At 29.7% G+C, this 20,157-nt stretch overlaps 2 protein-coding genes and 1 long non-coding RNA gene across 9 annotated transcripts; 2 read left to right on the top strand and 1 right to left on the bottom strand.

The window, feature by feature from the left end:
* Positions 1–3,766: 3,766 nt before the first annotated feature.
* On the bottom strand, positions 3,767–4,528 carry LOC103832712. The gene is made up of 2 exons (XR_626013.3): positions 4,439–4,528; positions 3,767–4,153 (listed from the first exon to the last, which is right to left on the bottom strand). It is a non-coding gene; the product is annotated as an uncharacterized LOC103832712 (long non-coding RNA).
* Positions 4,529–5,903: 1,375 nt separating this feature from the next.
* Positions 5,904–12,696, top strand: LOC103832718 (MADS-box protein AGL71). 5 transcript variants are annotated; one of them, XM_009108785.2, is made up of 8 exons: positions 5,904–6,228; positions 6,456–6,649; positions 9,547–9,631; positions 9,727–9,788; positions 9,878–9,977; positions 10,046–10,087; positions 10,179–10,220; positions 10,996–12,696. In XM_009108785.2, exons 1-8 carry the CDS (start codon positions 6,127–6,129, stop codon positions 11,137–11,139), a joined length of 771 nt encoding a protein of 256 aa, XP_009107033.1. In that variant the 5' UTR covers positions 5,904–6,126; the 3' UTR covers positions 11,140–12,696. The 5 variants fall into 5 exon arrangements, with proteins under 5 accessions (XP_009107033.1, XP_009107038.1, XP_009107045.1 ...); XM_009108797.3 differs by having other exon boundaries at positions 5,946–6,094; positions 6,464–6,649; XM_009108792.3 differs by having other exon boundaries at positions 6,009–6,094.
* An 814-nt stretch (positions 12,697–13,510) lies between these two features.
* On the top strand, positions 13,511–17,701 carry LOC103832740 (MADS-box protein AGL72). 3 transcript variants are annotated; one of them, XM_009108828.2, is made up of 8 exons: positions 13,528–14,744; positions 15,031–15,319; positions 16,309–16,393; positions 16,545–16,606; positions 16,716–16,815; positions 16,934–16,975; positions 17,059–17,100; positions 17,408–17,701. In XM_009108828.2, exons 2-8 carry the CDS (start codon positions 15,138–15,140, stop codon positions 17,501–17,503), a joined length of 609 nt encoding a protein of 202 aa, XP_009107076.1. In that variant the 5' UTR covers positions 13,528–14,744; positions 15,031–15,137; the 3' UTR covers positions 17,504–17,701. The 3 variants fall into 3 exon arrangements, with proteins under 3 accessions (XP_009107084.1, XP_009107076.1, XP_009107059.1); XM_009108811.2 differs by having other exon boundaries at positions 13,529–15,319; XM_009108836.2 differs by lacking the exon at positions 16,934–16,975 and having other exon boundaries at positions 13,511–15,319.
* Positions 17,702–20,157: the final 2,456 nt, after the last annotated feature.

Here is a 20,157-nt window from a genome sequence, read left to right as displayed (position 1 = left end):
TCATATTTTTTTGACACATGTCACAATCTTAAAAAGTTTATTGACACATGTCACGATCATGTTAATTAGTAACTTGGAAGAACCAAGTTTTATATAATAAGATAGTTAAAAGTAAATATCTAAAATAGTTAAAGTACTCAAAACACCAAAAATGCTTAAAATAGTTATTGATTTTCTATCCAATAGTTAAAACAAATCAATTTATATGTTAAATTTAGGTACTCTAACATATGTTATTCAAATTGATATGTAATATATTATTTTAGTTATAGATTTTGAGAAATTTAAAGTATATAATGAATTTTAAAAAGTAAAAATAATCTAAATGGGTTATTCGAATCTGAACCGAACCCGCCGATAGAACATGGATTTGACCCACTTTTACCCATGGTTTATAAGTGTTTTACAATGATGATGCTGACATGCCTGAACTGATTGCGAAGGAATATATGTGTGAAGCATATGCTTTTTGATAATTTTCAGTATTTGTTTGATTTTTAGTTGTTGTGTCCTTTGTTTGTGATTGGTCATTGTTTAACTTGTTGTCTGCTTGTTGTGTCCTTTGTCGATGTGTGTTTAGTTGTTGTATCATTTGTATTTTATGTGTGTTTAGTTGTTATGTCCTCAGTCTGTGATGTGTGTTTGGTTGTTATTATGTTTAACTTGTTGTCTGCTCTTGAGTTATTTGGAATAGAATTAGTTTTTCTTTTCATAATTTGTTTATGGTGAATTGAGATGGGATATCCAAAGAAAGGAAGGAAGAAATCACCAAAGAAAGTAATCCAGACAGATGAAAAGGTTGAATTCGTGTGTACTTTATAACCACTTGCAGTTGAAGAAAATGTAGTATACATAGAAGAACCTATCTAGGCACATGAAGTACCAGAACAAGCACAACCAAATAATGTGCCAGGAGAGCAGCATAATGCCGAAGAGCCTGAAGGTGAAGTCGAACTATGTACAGATCAAGAGCTTGTAGTTGGAAGATCCCGTAAGAGAAAGCATGGACCAACAAGAATGAAAGCCCTAGCAAAAGATCCAAACACCAGAATTTATGTTGATTTCAATTTATTGGGAGAACCTTATGGTGATGGTTCAATGAAGTTGTTTTCATATCTAGGTCTGTTGGTAAGGGAACACATTCATGTGACACTTGAAAGTTGGAAAAAACTAATAGAAGAAGTCAAGACAGTGCTCTGGAAATCGATCCAGGTGACAATTTCTATACACCGAGCACGAATAAATGACAAGAATCAAATAATAGATATTTAATTTGTCTTATATGTGATTGCAGGCGAGGTTTGAAATAGATGATGACTACCAAAGGGATGCATTGCTTAAGCACATGGGAGCCTTGTGGATCATCCAAGTCACGCCTAGTCACTCAAATTAGTGAAGCGGAAAATAACCAACAAAAGATGAAGCTCAGACCTAAGAATGTTACTCCAGTTGAGTGGCGCAAATTTGTTAAGTTGAAAACTAGCCAAGAATTCAAGGTATGGTTGTTGACTTGAGTAAGATATTTGCACTCGAGTGGATTATGTATTAACAATCATATGATAGGTTGTGAGTGATAGCTACAAGGAGAGAAGACGCATACAAATTCCTCACACTTGCAGTTGGAAGGGAATGGTTAGACTTGCAGAAGAAATGGTCAGTATACATTCTTCCTGCTGTTTCCTTTTAAGTGGTTAGTTAAGGATGTTAAGACATACAATATTTGTTCCGGTTGTTTCTTAGAAAAAAAAAAGTTCTGAAAACCCATCTGGAGTGACAAGGCTTAAAATTTGGATCAAGTCACGTACCAGATAAGATGGAACTCCTATCAACACAAATGCGGCTGAGAAGATTGTGAGTTTAAAACAAATATTTACTTGTCGTGATTTTGGTTGAGAGTTTTCTATAACTGAAGATGCTTTTGTTATTGGTTTATCTTCTGATGTGAAGGAAAAGGCAGCTGAGCTTGTTAATGGTGCTAATCCATCATGTGCTAAAGAAAGAGATGAGGATACACTAGTCCAACAGTTAGGACCTGATAATCATGGTCGCTTGAGAGTAATGGACAAAAATATGAGTAAGACAAAATTAGCTTGCTTCCAAGTGAAGAACAAGACTATGTCTGAAATGCAAGAGAAACAAATTGAACTACATGAAACGGTGTATCACTTAAAAGTTGAATTTGCCAAAGTGAAAAACCAGATGGGAGAAGAAAATGAAGTGGGTGAAAACTCAGCTGCTAGAGTAAGTCATTAATATTACATCAATGATTTTTTTTACAATATTGCTATGTCACATTTTAACTCATGACACTATGTAAAAGAGTGTGAATAAAAAATCACTGAAGAGGTGTCTTATTATTGATTGGGCTCATGAAGATGGAAACGTTGGTGAGGGGTGTATTCTCTCTTCCGACCCAAGTGATATAGTTAATGACAGTCGATATTGGGCCCTACGGATGTTAAAGTCTTGGTTGATTCTGCTACTGAACCAGAAGCTTACCTCTGGAGACCTGCGAGAAACATGTTCACCATTAAGGAAGCTGTTGGCCATATTATTGCATGGCCTAAGAATAAATGTGTTGAACTTGGTCAGAGCCTCCAACCAGAAGACATTGCACCAATGGTAAAGTTTTTTCTGCTGTCTTACTAGTATAAGGTTAGACCAAAGTATACTGATTTGGCAATATTATTATATGTCTGTGACAGGGTTCAAGAGCAAATTCTCTCAACAAATGCCAACTACTGGATTTATCCGATGATAGTGTGGTTGTTGGTGAGGGACGTTAGCAAACTACTGAACCAAAAGCATTGGTTAATGGAATTCCACACGGACCCAAAGCAGTTAAAGTCTTTATGGATGTGATACCTGAAATATTTTTATGGAGGCCTACTTCGTAGTTGGCATACCTTGAGGACTGCTTAATGACGTTTATATCATGGCCTGCTCGCAAAGTTGTCTTCGAAAATGCACCAGACGGAACAAGAAAAGTATCTCTTACACGAAACACTGCATCGTCAGTAGGAAACGCAATAAAAACAATTCTAAAAATTCCATCTCTCAGTTCTAAGTATCCTACAGCAACAAGTGTACAAAAAGGTCATAAAGCTCCTACTAAGAAGTATCCTACTGCATCAAGTCGGGTAACATCTTTTGTTTAGCTTTTAAATAATATTGTAACCATTACTGTCTGAGTATGATTTGGATTTGTATGGGTAACATTGCTATATGTCTGTTCCAGCAAAATGATGGATCTGAAGCTATACAAGTGAACCAGAAGTGCAAATTGATGGACATTGGTGGAAGGAAACATGTTGTTGCCGAAGGACGTGTGCATTCAATAGACCCAGATCAAATGGTCCACTTTGTACGATTGGGTCTGAATGCATGGCCAATTGATAAGTTGGTCATCTTTTAAGATGCACATGTAAGTGTCTGATTTCTGGTTTCAATCTTTCATATGCAACTGCTAAACTAATGGGAGTTTTTGATTGTTGCAGCATGGAGGGAATGAAGAACTTTGTTCCAGAATTAGCTAGTTTTAGACTAGGCTAATGAACTTGTTTCTTAAGACTTTGCTTTCTGTTTTCAATATGTGTTTCTGCTCAAACTTATGACTTATGTATTTTCCACTTATGAATGTTGGTTGCTATGAAAAAGGTTGGTTCTTATTGAGGTGTTTCTTATTGAGCAAAAGAAAAAACAACGATCGACAAAAAAAAATGTTATTCTCTAGTAGCATAGCTTTTAAAATGGCCTACGAATTAGATTATCATAACGTATTATAACTCATTACAAAATTAAATATAGCAATTACAAACAGCTATTGTAGATAACCTATAATAGCACGTAATATGAATCGTAATCAATTTTTATAATTAACAAATCGTGTTATAATAATATTAATCACAACGTTCATTTATTGCCATCGTATCTACACTTAACGTAGCGTCAAAAATGCTATCGTAGAGTGGGTACCTATGATGGCTGCCGATGACATAACATTAGCAGTTTCGCTATGAAAGCCCAACGATAGCGTTTATCGTGACTTAAGAATGTACATATTTCTTGTAGTGGCCTCTCCGATTGATATCTCTGAGTAAAGTAGTGAAACACAGAATCATGTAACCACCACGATTATCTCGTCAACCGCCGCCTCCAAAAACCAAAGGTAGGTAACCATTAGAACGTTTCAAAGATGAACCGATGACAACAGAACATGAACACAATTGAAATCGATCTAACACCAAAAACTAGTCGACAAAGCTTATGAGGTAGGCCGGAAATGATAGCCAAGAAGTAAAAACGACATGAGAGAGGATGAGCGCTGGAGAAGCCACAAGGTGGTCGTAGACGACCACTCCGAGAGCAACTCTTCTTGACGCCACACGCCTAAACTTGAAGCACCATCACACAATAGAATACCGCAAGCAGAACTCACCTTAGAAGTAGTATGACCTTCTGAAGCTCTCATGGCGGCGATTACAGTGAACAATACAAGCTGAGACACTAAGGCAAAGTCAACAATCCACGAACCGAAGCCGCCGCAAACCCACCGGGACTGAGCAGATCCAACCGCCTAGACATCGGATCTGAAGACGAAGTCGTCTCTTCGCCATCACGTGTTGTCACTGGTCGAGTGAGTTGAAACCCTATGGATGAAAATGGAGACCCACTCAAAAGCCCAAAAGCCAATTTCTTGACTGTCACCATCACTCCAAACTCACGCTGAAACCAGAAAACCAAGACGAGCACCGGAACCAGCCACGGTTCCTTCGCCAGCGAGGCTCTTCTTCCAGGGTAAAGGGTATATCAAAGGGAGCAAAGGACAACAGAGAAGGAGTAAAGGGGAAAACTGAGTATGAGGAAAGAAGGGACCTCCGGCGACGGCGGAGAAGTCCATATAAGCCAAAAAAAAATTTGTTCAAAAGCTGTGGTCAAGAGAAAAATAAGATAAGGTGAGAGAAAAGTCTATTGTTCTAACTTGTAGTCTTCGAACAACTAATTTATATCTATTCAAATACAGAATTAAGGATGAGTAAAATGACTCTCCTAGAGCAATCAAAATGTGTCTACATTCATGAATTAAGTGACATGAATGAGAAGCAATTTTAACAGAGAGTCCTACGACAAAAACCAAAAACAAAAGAACAAAAAGATGACATTAATATTCCCTTATCACGGATTTAGATTTTGGACACAATACAAGTTACTTTATTCCACTTTATTATGTTTCGACACATACTGTATAGTTTTTCTTTCAACAGAAAAGAGGAGTATTAGTAAAGATTTCAAATAACCGAGTAAAAGAGGAAAAAAAGAAGAGAAAAAGAATCTCCGTAATCTTTAAAAGACGAGGTCGCATTACACAGAAGCTGACTATGATTTGGGAAAGGTGAAAAGGCATACTTGTCGTAAAATAAATGGTTAGCAGTGAACGTCATTGTACGATGATGTTGACACGCCGATCGAAGAACACTATTCTTTGTCGATGTAATAATTATTATTATTATTCCACCCACTCTTCCTTCACACACAAAAGTAAATTATTTTCATTTTCTAATTGCTTAGAGCGTCTTTAAGAGGGTCTTCAACATGTGTTTCAAATATATTTATGTTTTATTGTGAATATTTTAAAATTATAAATTTTTATTTCAAAATATTTAATTTAAATAGTTTGAGGTAGGTTTATAGTTATAGTATTTTGAGAACTTTTGTGAGATCCCAATTATAAAATTTGTTCAAAAAATAAAAGTCTCTTGTATTTCCCAAATTTATTTGAAGAAACATTTCTTTTCTAGTAAATTAAAATGTGTCCTTTTGCTATCAATTCTTAATTTTACCAAAAACAGATAAAGTCATGGAGATTTCTTTAATCAAAACCTAGGACTCACTTTTTATTTTTTTAAACATTATTTTCTCTGTTTTATTGGTGATTAATTATTAAATCTCTGTTGTATTAGTGACTGATTAGTTATTAATCCAACTAGCACCACCAAAAGAAGAAAATAAAAATCTCTTATCTTCCTACTTTCCTTTTTTCTGTCAAGAAAAAGCAAACTTAGACTTTAGGGCTTGTGGCTCTTGTAACACAGAGGTAAACACAGAGCAACACGAGATCTATAGCTCATGCATTTCTCAGAAATTTTCGTTATAGGGTTTTACTTTCCACACCAGTTTTATTCTTCTGTTCTTTATTTTAGTTGTGCTAATTATTCCTCATCTGTAAAGGTAATTTTTCGGCTGATTTTCATCTGAATTTTTGTGTGTCCTTTGGTGTTTCTGATACGAATCTAGATAAATCTGGTCTTGAATCTCCTCAGTTTCCTACATATTCCTCACATTGACTTCTGATTTTGAATCTCCTTGTTTTCTTAAGAATCCATTTCTTGGGTTTGTCTGAAAGAAATATCATTTCTTGGCTTTAGTAAGAGTCTCAATCTCAATCTTGAAATTAGTATTGTAGGAAGATGGTGAGAGGAAAGATCGAGATAAAGAAGATCGAAAACGTGACAAGCAGACAAGTCACGTTCTCAAAGCGAAGAAGTGGTCTATTTAAGAAGGCTCATGAGCTTTCAGTTCTATGCGATGCTCAAGTTGCCGCCATTGTCTTCTCTCAGAACGGAAGATTATATGAATTCTCTAGCTCCGAGTAAGATTCCTTTGCTAATTATTTTCATAATTTACATATGTACTAATTCCAAATCTTTCTCTACATATAAGATTGATTGAGTGCCTAGAACTTCTGTAGTGAATAGTTCTCTCTCTTTCTGTCCAAATCGTACCTAGAGATTTGCAATATACACACGTTAAAGATTTGCCCTTTTTTGCTACCTAGTTTCTGACTTTTCTTAGAAATTCATTATTTCTCAAGTTTTAGTTCTAGATGGTTCTTCTTTTAGTACTTCTGGATTTTATTTAATGAGCTAAAACATAAGGATACCAATTAACTGCCAACTTGAAAAGTTTGACTAAATGTTTGTTCTTCAACCACGAGCAAGTGGATTAGGGTTTTTAGAAAAGAGGTTTCTTGATCAGTGAACATCGTACACCTTGGAACTTAAACAGATTCCCACTTGGCTTCTTAGTTAGAACAATTAGAGAGAGAAAAAATCCGACAGTATAACTACATTGTAAAACAGAAAATCATATAATATAGGTATATATATGTGAATGAGAAAAGATCATAAATTTTCTCTTGGGCTATCCAAAACTTTTCTGTGGGTTATTTCACGATTATATATTCAAGTTTGTCCTACTTTGCAAAGCCATCTAGATTTGATACATTTTCCGTATTATAATTTCCCTTTGTTTTAATAAGTATTCCGTGCTTAACAACCCCTTGTGCATACTTGGATTTGGTGAATAGAGAAACGAATTCATACATATATATATATATATATAATGATATCAAAATTAACATCTAGATTTATTAATCTCCTTTGACAATCATAGTAGTCTGTATTTATATACTTTTGAGAAAATTCACATATACATTCACGTTATCAAAACAAGATACCATCAAATACATGCGGTGTACAGTATATTGTATGCAGTAATAATAAGTAAATAATATATGATCTTTTCTTATTCCAATTGCACATATATATTGTGATAAATGGTATACCATTTTTAACATACTCACGGTTTGAAAATAATGCTATCATTTACCAGTTAAAATCTCCATCAATTTTCACTTTTCCACTATATTTTACAGCGGTTTTACCAAAATTAGCAAACATCACAAATACTAAAATTAATTTTCAATTTTTTTTATCATTATTACGTGAAAACTGTACCTTGTTCATCCGATTATTCCGCTAATTTTCATTTCAGCTAACAGTCAAACCCATAACTAATTTAGATAAACTTCAGTCATCTAATAAATATTTGTTTTTGCGTTATAGCAATATATTTTTATCACAATTCTATTTTTAGTTTATTAAGAATTTTCTATCTCTATTATTAAAAGAGAAGTACCCATTAGAAAATACCCCTTAGTTTTTAAAGTTAATTACACTTCTGTGCCACTAAAAACTAAATTGAATTTCATATTTTAATGTTTGTCTTTTTCAGTTAGATTAATGTGTTTTCTTTATTCAAATATAAACTTAATGTCATTAAATGAACCTACCTATTTTAATGCTTGTCTTTTCCAGTTAAATTAATGAGTTTTTCTTAATCAAATTTAAACTTAATGTCATTAAATGAACATAAAAATACATCATATTTAACGTAGCTTATTACGGACGAATTCAGCCCAATAATGAACTTGAATTTTATTTTTACGAAAACGTGAATCACTTGACATATGTAATATTTAAAATATATTAACTACAATATAACAAATGCATATAACCTAACTATACTTTAGTTTGAAATGATAATGCTCAAGTTTTATATAGTCAACTTACATCATGCATCTATAGATGTACAATATTAAAACCACCTATAGTTTTCGTTTTCTTTATAGGATGTATCAACCAACCAATCATTCTATTGATTTTCTAAGCTTTATAAAAAAACTAATCAATAAATACAAACTCGAAATCCAATATCTTTTATTAATCAAAACAGAATATCTTCAATGTCGTATCTGTAATGTACCTATTAAATATAGAAACTGTAACCATAATTACACTAATTATAAGAATAGATTTGATTCCAACCAATTGATCTATTACTTTGTTAATTGATTTGCTTGCAGAAGAGGAAAAAATAAATTTAAAATTTGTAAGAATATAAAGATATAGAGATTCCAACCAATTGCCTAAATTTGCGTATGATTTTTGAATAATAAGCTTCAAATTGAACATTGAAAAATATATAGAGATTTTTTTTAATCTTTTACCGACACAGAACTTAAACAAAACAAAAAGTTAAAGGTAATTTTTTTTATTACACTTCCCGGAAAAAATGGTTACAACATGGGCTTTCATAATACGGTCTTTTAACATATTAATTTATGGACATTTAATAATTATCTTGACGAAAAACAAAGACTATAAACAATTTATTATTAATAAAATTATGAAATTATTTATAATTTGATGACTAATTCATCGCCCTTTTTATATGTTAAATTTTTCATAGAAGTTTAAAAATCATTGTATTTCTTTTAAACATGTATAACTGATTTATAATCTTTTATAACATACTAAGTCATAATATAATATTTCTTCATATCTTACATTAATAACCATACTTTTTTTTATATATCGTCTACAATTCTCTAATTACACTCTAATTACGTCTATTTGAATATTCGTCGTAAATAGATGGTTTAAGATGCCAAAAAAATATTTAGTTGGTGAATATAATATATCAAACATTACAAATACATCATTTAGTTAAATAAATAACCAAAAACCAAAAATTCATATCCGCGCGGGTCAGGTCTAGTTTCTACTGATTTTGCTGTACTTCGGTTCAGCGTATTTAACCATTATACTATTCATGTAGCATATCAGTTATGCCCATAATACTTCAGCTCATGATTTTATCATCATCACTCGATAATCAAAGCATCACCTGTGAGTTACCTTTCAGGATGGAGAAAACGATAGAAAGATATGGAGATTTTAGTAATGAGTACTTTGTGCTAGGGAGGCCCCAAGTACAACCATACCTGGAGGTACTTTGTGTAAACCAATTCTTGATTTAAGTTTTTTCTTCAGTCAAACAAAATTTGATATATACTAAATACTCCGCATTTTTTGGGATGTGAAGGAGCTGAAGAAGGAAATGGATATAATGGTTAAGAACATTGATCTCCTTGAAGTTCAGCAACGGTTTGTATCTCACTATTACTACGGTTTATTTAAGCTAAAAATATTTTGTTTGAATCCTAAAATCTATTTGAATGCCACTATATATGAAGGAAGTTAATGGGGCAAGGTTTGGGTTCGTGTTCAGTGGCAGAACTTCAAGAGATAGATATTCAGATTGAGAAAAGCCTTCGTATTGTAAGATCAAGAAAGGTACAATTACAAAACACACACACACACCTATTGGAATAATGCCTTCATTGGTTCATTTTGGTACGTAGGCTGAGTTATATGCAGATCAACTAGGAAAGCTAAAAGAAATGGTAAATTTTCACTTAGTAAGATATATAGAGATTTAAATTGATGGGATCGTTTGTATGCAATTTTTATTGATCTTTCTTTATTTGATTCTAGGAGATAAAAGTCTTGGACGAGAGAAGAAGGCTACGTGAAAAGGTAAATACGCATACACTCATCACAAGATACATATTAAAAGTGGTATGAATTTTAACATTTGCACCAAAAAAAAGATACATATAAACTCACATATAACTTATATAGTTTCTACCTCGACGTTTCGCAAGAAGTTTAGTTTCGTAGAAAGTCCCATCTCATTTTTAAACCTTCTTCTTCTTTTTTTTTTATACCTTTTTCTTGTGAGCAGAATCATGGTTTACTTAAAGATTGGTTGGTTTGAGTTTGAGTTTGAGAACTATACAGGCAGTGATTAATGTTTATTTGAGTTTGCTTTTGGGTTTAATTTCATCGTTAATTAACTTATTGAAAACTTAACACTGTATGCAAACGGAAGGAAAAACCTTCCATTGGTGTTTGACATTTGAGTTCGCATATTTCAGAACTGTTTTTGCAAATTGAAGAATATTTTGGTTTTAGAAAAACTATAAAATATTGCGGTAAAAACAACTGAAACCTAGTTTAATCCATATATGACCCTCTATATATAGAGAGAAGGGCTTGATTTCATTAAGAGCTAGTTTTTTACTAACTTCCCACTCTTGATTCTCCTATTTAATCATGATTCGTTTTAGTACTCGCATCAGTTGGCACTTGGCAGTTCCATTGTTAGGAATGCTTCCTCTATATCATAACATATACTAGTTACTCTCTTAAAATTTGATTGTTTCACAAACGCTTGTTTGGTGTTGGTTGAGTTAATAACGTACAGCAGTGTTTTAGCCATACATGTTACGCAAAAATACTATGTTTTCAGGAAATCAGAGAGAGGTTGCTACGACCACTGCTGCCAGTAACATTACATACAGAGAAAGGTGAACCCGAAGGTGGTTACAGAACCAAACATTCATCAGAGGTCGAAACCGATCTATTTATTGGATTGCCTGTGGCTCGACCATAATATTTCACACTTTCCTTAAGTTTGCTTATAGTGTTATAACTTCGATTTGTTGTTTGTAAATTACCCTATAATTTATGAGCGATATCACCATCTCTTGTGTATAAAACTTGAAATAATTTGACCTGTATAACATTTTAAGTTGTCACTTTAGTTTGTTTTTTTGGAAATAATGATACATTTTGTTTCTATGCAGATCCATCGAGAGCCATTAAGATGGTAAGTCCATGTGTATTGGCTGGAAAAATTATTCGGCCCACAAACTAATTTCTCTAGAAATTGTGTCAATCTGGCATCGTTTTAGCTCAAAAACATGAGTGAGTATATGAACTTTTTAGTTAACAGGAGTCCAAATTAGACAACCAAACAAGAGGACAGTGTGACAACCTGTCCCGTGGACCACCCGTTCCGTAGACCTCAGGCTCACAGCACTGCAGCGCATCGACCTCAACTCCTCCCTTATGAGTTTTCACTAACTCCATAATTAGGTTGTTGGTGCGCTTTGAACCTAGGATTTCACCCTTTAACAACTCTCCCACAAGACAAACTGTCACCAATTGAGAGAATATGGTTATATTGGCGAGATTATGCGTGTTAAAGTTGACATCAAATAAGTATTAAGAAAATAAAATGTTAAGAGTCAATAAATTGATGTCAAATAATTTTTATAATTTTAAAATTTTCAAATAAGTATATATCACACAACTAATCAAACTAGTTACAAAACTTTTATTAAAAGTTCATAACAAAAGAGGTTAAAATAATTAAAAACAAAATTAAGTAATATATATTTTAATTTTCATTAATATAAATACAAATAATATAATTATATAGTTTTCAAATATACTAAAATAAAAATGTTATAACATTAATTATCACAGAAATGTCAAAATATATTGATTTTGTGAATGTGATTTTATTTAAAAAAATATTTATGCGCTTTTAAGCGCAGATCAGAATCTGATTTGTCTTAAAACAAGAAATAGATTCACAATACATAAGGAAACGGAAAAAAGAGAGAGAAAATGAGGCCCTTGTGTTTAAAAAATAAAAGGAGGCCCTTCAAGAGAAAAGAGCATAAATGAGTAATAACTTATAGCTTAGATATTTACATATTCAATAAACGAAAGAAAAATATTTGAATTCCTTCTTAGCTTAAGGCAAAATCATTTTTCTACATCTTCAAAGAAGAAGAAAAAAACCATAAATAAACTGAAGACATTTACAACCAACTCCATTTTCTACTCCAAACATCAAAATAGAGTAAAATATGCTATAACCTCATTCTATTTTCAATTACAAAATGACGTTATAATTAGGGTTACTCCATTTTTTGAGTAAACCTACTCTTTACTCTATTTTAGAGTTAAACTTTTTTTTTCATTAATAGGATGCTCTTTTAAATCTGATTTTAGTTCGTACTTAAATAATATTTAAAAATAATACAATAACATGAAAAGAAATATGATATTTCATAAGAGATTATTTACTAATTTTACATAAAATGCATAAATTGATAAAAAAAAATACCAAACTAAACGTGAAAATATAAAATAAAAATAAATAATAAATAACATAATTGATTTAATAATTCGATAAATTATTTCTGGAACCACCATGATCGATGAAGTATTGCACAAACGATGAAAATGTACAATTTTAAATTTTTCTTGCTCACTTTAAGAAAATCATGGTAAAGAAGCTCATTATTCATTATGAAATGAATTAGTTGAGCATTTGTGAGAAAAAATATTTTAATGCTTCATTTTGAGCCAAAATATGCTATACTATATAAATTTTATGATTTATTGTACTTTTTAATAATAAATGTCTGATAAATTATATTTTATAAACATAACATAGTTGGGTTAGTTGATAATCTTTTTATAAATAGAAAGTTTTAGTAACAATTATCCCCTATATATTAATTTAGAATAATTTAAAAAATTGTAACCTTAGGTTTGTACTAATTAAAAAGAAACCATGCTTAGGTGTCACTTAATTAGGATGACAATTTAGCTTACGTGGCATCTTAAGAATCAATTAAAAAAATATTGGTCCAAAATCCAATTACTATGATACATTATATTAACCCAAACTATAAGAAGCGTGTATTGTTTCTTATAATAAAAACTACAAAATTACCTGATATGATTAACATATATATGATAATTAATGATTATGAATAATAAAGATTTGATAACAATAGTTACATCATTCCTTTTAATATTATATTATTAAAAAAATAATTACATTAACCATATAATAAAAAAATTGATTTTTTTCTTATATATTATATTTTGAATTTTTTAAAACGACTTTAAATTACAATAATATTAAAATTATTTTTGAAAATTTTGTGATCAATGGCTTAGTCGTTTTGTTATAACAAGATACAATTGATCATACAATCGTATTAATATGATTTTTTAATTTAATAGATATTAAATAATATATATATATATATATATATGTATATATATATATATATATATATATTAATGATTAACTAAATGAGCAATGTACATAGTAAAATGTGTTTTGGTTTAAAAAACTATTACATACCCAAAATCAATATGAACCATCATCATTTTCGTTTAAAATTTTGTCACAGTAAAAATATAGGATTGGACAAAAAATTCTGAATCCATAAAAACCGAACCAAGGCCGATCCAAAGAATAGTACTGAACATTAACCAAAATTGGTTAGATATTCGAATGGGTTCAAAATTTTGTTATCTATAGAACCAGAACAGAACCCGATCCAAACTATAATACTTTTAGGTATCTGAATATATATGAACAAGATTTATATACTTAAATATATTAATTATTTTTAAATTTGATATCTAAAAGACTATACAAAACGTATAAGACGTTTTTAAGTTATCCAAAATACTTGAAATATATACAAATAGTTATAATTACATGTTTAAAATAGCTAAACGATACTTATACTACCTAACATACTTAAAATATCTATTGATTTTCTATCCAAACATTTAAGCTGAACCAATTTTGATGTTCAGTTTAAATATTTTGGCATACATTATTCAAATTTATATGTCATATATTATTTTTATTTTTAGATTTTGAAAATTTTAAAGTATATATGAACTTTAATTTTTGAAAAAAAAATTAAATAGGTTATCATAACCCAAATCCGAACCAAACCCGCAAAGATCTGAACCAAACTCTCAAAGATCTGAATCGACCCAAATGTTACTCGAATGTTCATCTCTAATCAAATGTATAAAGGTTGTTGATAACAAAATGTATATTGTTATAATATTTAAGTACAATATAATTTTAAAAAAATCACCATATGCAGGGTGAAGATTATCATCTAATTAATTAAATAAAATGGAATCATTTTAGAAACAATTTCTTTGGAATAAAAAATAGAGTAAATACATTGAAATAAAATCCTACTCTATTTTGGCCCGCACCATTTTAGATTAAGAAAATGGAATAATGCATTGAAGTTGCTCTTAATACATTTTCATCTAAACAAAAGCTGATTTTAATTAGAATAGACAGAAAAGAAGAAAAGAAGGAAGATTATTTCTAAAGATTAGGGCTGCGACTCCGCTAAGAGCCCATGAGAGGTAAACACGAAGCTTTCTTGTTCATTGTTTCAAGATTTCACTTTCCATTTATTCTCCTTTTGTCCGATTGCTTTTTCTTTACCTTCTGGTGTAAAATATTCCTTATCCATCCTTTCTTTTCTTCTTTGGTTCAAGCGAATCTCGACAAAAGCCAGCTCTCAAACGGGCTTTGCGAGTTATCTTTAGTTCACCAGATTTTCCCAAAGTTATCATATGAACTAATTTCGATGTGAGTTTTCTAAATCAAGAAACCATTTCTTGATTTTGACTTTTGGTTTCGTTTCAGTGATCTGTTTTTCTTGGTAGACAAAGCAAACTTTCAAACTTTAGTTAGGGTTTCCATCCCTTGAAAGATCTCATTCGTGGGATTCGATTTTGTGAGCACAAATTAAAATGGTAAGAGGAAAGATCCAGATCAAGAAGATCGAGAACACTACAAGCAGACAAGTCACGTTCTCTAAGAGAAGGAAAGGTCTCTTTAAGAAGGCTCATGAGCTTTCTGTTCTTTGTGATGCCCAAGTCGCAGCAATAATCTTCTCTCAGAAGGGAAGATTATATGATTTCGCCAGCTCCGAGTAAGATTCTTAATTTCAGATTGATTAATTACGCCAGTCTATGTACTATTCAGTAAATTTTTATGTTGAATGTGTTGTCTTAAAAAAAAAGATTTTTTTTTGTCAAAAAGGAGTATACTTATGTATTGAATATCTCTCTGACCAAATAGTACTAGAGATTTCTCAATATACTGGTAAAAGATTTTGCTCCTTTTTTTTGTCTATAGCTTTTTTTTTTTGCTGAAGTTTATTGTTTAATAGCTTGTTGCAGTTGATAGATATATTTTCCCAAAATATGCCTCTTTAAAGTCAATCTATAGTTCGACTTCAACATGAGGGCTATCTTATGAATTAATTAGGGTTTTTCTAAATACGATTTTTTGAATATTGAGCCTTTTACCTGCGTTGGAACTCAAAAGTGAAAATTATTGTATTTATCCAAAATGACTTGACTTTAAAAATCAAGAACATAAATCAAACCAAATCAAATTATACATATATGAATCCAAGTGTTGGTGTAAAACAAAAAAGACACCAAATGTTTTTCCCCAAAATTATAAATTTGTCTATATGATTTTTTTTTGAAGTGTGTCGTTGTTTCTGAGTCCAAGTTCGATATTTAATGCTTCCAGTGGTCTAATTCGTTAAAGTCGGACGACTCACTATGTATGCATGGGGTCGGTTGAGAATACTAAGAATAACATATATATATATATATATATATCACTTCATCAATTGTGGATAATTGATTCATTTGTAGCTAGGTTATGTCTAAAATTTGTATATATATACATTTTTTTTTTTGAGAACTGGCATTCTATTATATACATACACATATATGTTGTCCAACAAAAGTCTAGTTTTTCTAAAGAAAGATATAAGACATGTGTATGTACTTATAAAGAGCCGTAATGGAATATGATTAGCTATGGGAGAGAGTATTTCACATATTTTCCAAATAAATTCACAAATCAAACCGTTAATGTCTTGACTATTGAGAATTCTCTTAGTATCCAGAAGACGATCAAGCGATATGCCGAGTATAAGACAGAGTATTTCGTTGCAGAAAGTCACCCCATGGAGCAATACGTGCAGGTTTCTTTTCGTATACCTACACTCCTAATTTTTCGTCTCATTATTTACAAACCTTTTGTATTATGTCAAACTCAAGTTGAAAAATGCGTCGGTCACATTTCATTTGATTTTTGTGACACTTGGACTTGGTACAACCACTTTGGGTTTACAGGGACTAAAGAAAGAAATGGTAACAATGGTGGAAAAGATTGAAATGCTTGAAGTGCATAACCGGTTTGTATCTCAGTTGCCATATATGTTTTCTACATTGTTTATTAACGGCATGGATTTTCAAGTGGTTCCTAAAGGAATTGTGTTGATTTTGAAAATTTGGCTTTCATAGGAAGTTGATGGGGCAAAACCTGGCTTCTTGTTCGGTGAAAGAACTTCAAGAGATAGCCACACAGATAGAGAAAAGCCTTCATATTGTTAGATCAAGAAAGGTAAGAGACAAAACATACATTAAAGAAAAATATATATTCAAATATAAAATGACTGATATGTTTTTTCATTGTATGATAAATTACTTGTCTTTTGGATCCTATGCTGGATTATTCGTAGGCTAAGTTATATGGAGATGAAATAGAGAAACTAAAAGCTAAGGTTATAATAATAACAATTTGATTTTGTTTACTTTTTGTCCTTTGCCGTGTGATATTTATTGATCTCTCTTCTTTGAAAATTAGGAGAGGGAGCTCAAGGACGAGAGAGTCAGGCTTTGTGGAAGGGTATGTACCATATGGTCCATATCACTATATTACCTATATGTGCATATATAGACATAGAGTCGTCAGTACGAGCTTTTCGATTTACGCATTGCAACTTGAACCCACTACAAAATCATAATAACTTGAGAAGACTAAGTGGAATATGACATATTATGCATGTGCTATATCTTTTCACCAAAGAATGTTTGTTTTATGGTTAGTTACTTAAATATATACATGAGAATAGATAATTAGTAATTATGTTTCTCTCTTTTTCTTTCCTTATTAACCCAAGTCAATATAATAATTTATATTGTTCTTATGTCAGGTTGGAGAAAGACCAATGGGGACGCCATCAAGTAGCAAAGAGAAAGAGGATGTGGAAACGGACCTAGTTATCGGATTTCCGAAGAGCCGACGGTAACATCTTTCTTGTTCGTTTAACATGATTTTAGCTACTTATTATCTCAATTAATGTCTGTAAATCAATAATGTATCAATCACATTTATTTATATATAAACCCAAAATAATGTGTCAGAGTGTACTAACTATACTTTTCTTTGTGGATGTATGGTTTAATTACTTATTTCTTTATTTTTGTTGATGGTTTGATTTTATGGTGGTAAAGCAGTTGATGTTTATGGAACACACCAATTTAAAATTGTTCTTTGTGTGAAGAATCAATATAACAGCTCAGTGCTCATTAATTGATGGACGTCAATATCATTAAATATCACACTTTTTTATTGTAGAAAAACAATAGACTAAATATGCCTTTTTTTTTATTAATAACAAGATATGAGCCAGGTTTTTATTTGATATTTTAATTTAATAAAAACTATAAAATAATAAATCATTTTATTATAGTATTATGATTTTTATATGCATATGCTGTTTGAGATTTATTTTATAATTAAAACGTTTTCACACATAATTTTAAGTTAATATTTTTTTTATAATCATAGTGCTTATATGAGTTGTTATAAACTTTATACTAAGGATTAGAGAAAATAATGTACATAAACATTTAAACTGGACATAATCTGAAATAAGAAATGAAAGTTAAATACACCAATCGAATCAATGACAACATTATACATGTTCTTATGAACTAATTTAATGTTTTATTAAATAAATCTTTAAAATTTTATTTTGCTAAGATTTTTTTTTAAAAAAGAAAACATTCTATTTTATAAATCTCCTTTTTATTTACAATTAAAAAATAAAAAAAATATTAAATACTCTTTTACAATTTTGTTTAAGATTTTAGAAAAGGTAAATTATTGTATTATAACCTATTACAATTATCTTATCTTTAGAATTTCAAAAAAAATATTGCTATCAAATAATTATTTTTAGTTATTAATAAATATTTTTAAAATTGCTATTTTTACAGTTCGTATCAATACTAATTTTACACTTTTTTGTTAATTAAATAATTTTTAGTATCATTTTCAGCATCAAACACTCTCTTAAAAATAATATCAAATAAAGTTTTACAATTCTTTTTGGGTTAGGACTTAAAAATATTATACAAATTTCTTTTGTTTAGGATTTTTGTTTTTTTTTTAAGGAAAACAACTATCAAATATTCTTTTACAGTTTTGTAGGATTTTAGAAAAGGAAATTAATATTACATAATCTTTTACTATTATATTTTGTTTAGGATTTAAAAAAATAAAATTTCTATCAAATAACTATTTCCAGTTAATATTAACGATTTTTAAAAGTTGGAATTTTCAAAATTCGTTTTTTCAATATCATTATTATTCTTATAATTTTTCTTGTAAATTGAATAATTATTACTATCATGTTAATCATTAAATTTTTGAAGTAAAAATTACTATTAAATAACACTTTACATTTATCTCTAGTCAAGATTTAAAAAAAAAGAAAAATCTTTAATTGGTTAAGATTAGAAAAGAAATTTCTTTTAGAAATCGCTTTTATTTAAGATTTTAGGAAAAAAATGTTATTTTCATATAATGGAAGTTTTATTGACACATTCACAATCTAATTTTTAAATTGAAACATATCACAATCATATCAGGTGAAATATTTGAAGTTAATTTTGGTTTGTATTTTTTAACACAAAATTATTAAAAAATAAAGTTAGTTAATTATAAGAAAAATAAGATTACTTTTACGTTTTTATTTTATTTAGACTTTTAAAAAGGAAATTAATTATTCTATTTCTTTTAGATTTGTATACAACTATTTTATTTTTAATAATGAAATTTTGTTTAATTATTTATATATTTTATCTTATACATACAAACACATATTTATCATACGCACACATACGACAATAACATCAAAATTTAAAGTTATGCTAGCATCATAAGATGTAATAAGGATAATAAAAAGTTGAGTTGTATCAAGAAATTAAAAGAAAATACCCAGGTAATACTTTTCATGTAAATACTATTGTGTTTTGTAAAAATAATATGTGGAAGCTTAAACCTAAATATAGATGTGAAATATTTGTAGCTAGTTTTTGTCATAATATTTTATAATACAATTATTATCTATTAAAAAGAAAATTTATTTACTTATAAGAAAAGAATAAGAGTGCTTTTACGATTTTCTTTTAATTATGCTTTTAAAAAAGTAATATTAATTATTTTAAAGGTGGTTTTTCTTCATGTTAATTATTTATTGTACTTGTAGGATTTTAGAATTTGTTTTCGTTTAATATTTTTTCTTGAAAGTTAATATTTATATTTTATAATTCTCTATCTTTAATATCTTTTAAAACAATTGTTATAATGAAAAATAATAATAAAAATAATTATAATAATAATAGTAATAATAATAATAAGACTCTTAAATAATATTTATAATTATTCTAGTATATATATTTTAGATTGTGATATAGTTTAACATATATCACATTTTTAAATATATAACTACCATGTGTCACAATAATGTTAATTAGTAATTTTGAAAAACCAATCTCAATACAATCTTTTATAATTATGTTTTCATTAAGAGTTTAGAAAAGAAAAATTATATTAAATAAATTGTTTTCAAATCTATTTTTTAGGATTTTGAAAAGGGAAAATTTCTAAAAAATT

Source organism: Brassica rapa, chromosome A10, assembly GCF_000309985.2.
Source record: "Brassica rapa cultivar Chiifu-401-42 chromosome A10, CAAS_Brap_v3.01, whole genome shotgun sequence".
Taxonomy (NCBI): domain Eukaryota; kingdom Viridiplantae; phylum Streptophyta; class Magnoliopsida; order Brassicales; family Brassicaceae; genus Brassica; species Brassica rapa.
Note: the sequence above shows the minus strand (reverse complement) of the source record. Positions and strands in the feature narration are given on the sequence as shown.